Source organism: Acanthisitta chloris, unplaced genomic scaffold (genome assembly GCF_000695815.1).
Source record: "Acanthisitta chloris isolate BGI_N310 unplaced genomic scaffold, ASM69581v1 scaffold20440, whole genome shotgun sequence".
Lineage (NCBI taxonomy): Eukaryota > Metazoa > Chordata > Aves > Passeriformes > Acanthisittidae > Acanthisitta > Acanthisitta chloris.
Genome location: NW_008651334.1, coordinates 1 through 2,406, shown reverse-complemented (window position 1 = coordinate 2,406; position 2,406 = coordinate 1). Strand labels below are relative to the sequence as shown.

The window sequence follows — 2,406 nt, the reverse complement described above, 5'->3', positions numbered from 1 at the left end:
GTCTGGGCACACCTGGGGGGAGTCTGGGCATACCTGAGAGGGGTCTGGGCACACCTGGTAGGCATCTAGGGGAGTCTAGGCACACCTGGGGGGCACCTGGGCACACCTGAGAAGGTCTAAGCACACCTGGGGACAGGTTAGACACATAGAGACACATGTGAGCATACCTGAGGGGCATCTGGGGACAGATTATACACATAGAGACACACCTGGACACACCTGGATGGGGTCTAGGCATACCTGAGGGCACCTGGGGAGCACCTGGGGACAGATTAGACACACAGAGACACACCTGGGGTGAACTGGGAGGGGTCTGAGCACACCTGTGGGCAGCCTGGACACACGTGGGGACAGGTTAGACACACAGAGACACACCTGGGGTGAACTGGGAGGGGTCTGAGCACACCTGTGGGCAGCCTGGACACACGTGGGGACAGGTTAGACACACAGAGACATATCTGAGGTGAGTGAAGGACACACCTGGGCATACCTAGGGTGAGCTGGGAGGGATCTGGAGAGGGTTCAGGCACACCTGGGGTGAGCTGGGGCACACCTGGGGGGGATCTGGGCACCCCTGGGCACCCTGGGTCAACCTGTGGGCACACCTATGGGACACCTGCTGCCACCTGACCCTGCTGGGGTGGTAGCAGGTGAGCCAGGATGCCACCAGGTGATGTGCCCTCCTCCAGGTGGGCCTCCCCGAGCCGCAGGTGAAGCGCTGTGCCTCACAGGTAGCCTCAGCCCTGAGCTACCTGCATGGCCACTCCCTGGTCCATCGCGACGTCAAACTGGACAACGTCTTCGCCTTCGACCCCGAGTGTCACCTGGTGAAGCTTGGGGACTTTGGGCTCACCTGTGTGACAGGGTGCCAGGTGGGCCCCACCTCGGGGAGCCTCCCTTACGCCTCACCTGAGCTGTGCCACCTGCAAGGTGAGCAGAGGCTTCACCTGGAGCCCAGCGTGGACACCTGGGCCTTCGGTGTCCTCCTCTTCGCACTCCTCACCGGCACCTTCCCCTGGGGGGAGGCAGCACCTGGGGACCCTCTGTTCGAGGAGTTCCAGGTGTGGCACACCTGGTGGGCACAGCACACCTGGGGGAAGGGAGAGGAGGATGCACCTGAGGTGCCAAACACCTGGAGAGGGGTAGGGGAGGCAGCGAGGGAGATGCTGAGGGGGTTGATGCACCTGGAGGCAGGGAGGAGGTGTCCACCTGGGGAGGTGGAGAGGTACCTGGAGAGAGCCTGGACAGGTGAGGAAGGTGAGGATGGGGGACGGGAACCTGCTGAGGGGGGTGGAAGTGGCCTCATGTCCCCATTGTCCCCTGTTAACCCACTGGGCAGGTAGGCAGGTAGGCAGGTAGATAGGTGTCTAGGTGACCAGGAGAGCAAGTAGACAGGTCTGAAGGTACCTGGGCAGGTGAGGGTTGCCAGGGGTCACCCACAGGTGAGACAGGTGAGGGTAGGAGCCAGGAACCTGCCTGGGGGGGATGACACTGCAATGTCCCCAGGTCACCTGTGTCCCTTGTTGACCCATTGGGCCAGTAGGCAGATAGCCAGGTAGGCAGGTAGATAGGTGAGCAGGTGAGAAGGTAGAGAGGTAGACAGTTACCTGGGCAGGTGAGGGGAGTCCAGAGGCCACTCACAGGTGAGACAGGTGAGGGTGGGAACAGGAACCTGCTTGAGGGGGTGGCAGTGTCCCCATATCACCTGTGTCCCCATTAACCCATTAGGCAGGTGACCAGGTGAGCAGGTAGACAGGTGTGCACATACCTGGGGAGGACCTGGACAGGTGAGACAGGTGAGGGTGGGGGACAGGAACCTGCTGGGGGGTGGCAGTGTCCCCATGTCCCCATTGTCCCCTGTTAACCCACTGGGCAGGTGAGCAGGTAAACAGATAGATAGGTGAGCAGGTAGAGAGGTAGATAGTTACCTGGGTAGGTGAGGGCAGTCCAGGGGTCACCCACAGGTGAGACAGGTGAGGGTGGGGACAGGAACCTGCTGGGGGGATGGCAGTGTCCTCATGTCCCCTGTGTCACCTATTAACTCACTGGGCAGGTGAGCAGGTGAGCAGGTAGAGGTATCCCCAGGTGAGGGGGGACAGGTGAGGGGTCCCAGGGATCACCCACAGGTGAGACAGGTGAGGATGGGGGACAGGAACCTGCTGGGGGGTGGCAGTGTCCCCATGTCCCCCGTGTCCCTGTGAGACCCCTGGGCAGGTGAGCAGGTAGACACACCTGGGAAGGGAACACCTGGAACACCTCGGGGGGAGGAGGAAATGCCCCAAAATGTTGATGTTTAATTAAATGTCTTTGATTTGCCTTTGTTTTTAGCTGCTTTGGCCTGCCCTGGGGGGGTTAATTGGGTGGGGGGTTAATTAGGAGTTATTACTCAAGGGGTTAATTGCGGGG

At 60.7% G+C, this 2,406-nt stretch overlaps 1 protein-coding gene across 1 annotated transcript in view; it reads left to right on the top strand.

Annotated features, from left to right (window-relative positions):
- Window positions 1-1,248, top strand: part of LOC103800526 (serine/threonine-protein kinase SBK1-like) — a gene marked incomplete at both ends in the record, with an annotated part of 2,366 nt that extends 1,118 nt beyond the window's left edge. The window contains one exon of the mRNA XM_009072909.1: window positions 690-1,248. Coding sequence (XP_009071157.1) covers window positions 690-1,248 — 559 coding nt within the window. The remainder of the gene's footprint in view (window positions 1-689) is intronic.
- Between the last annotated feature and the right edge of the window lie 1,158 nt (window positions 1,249-2,406).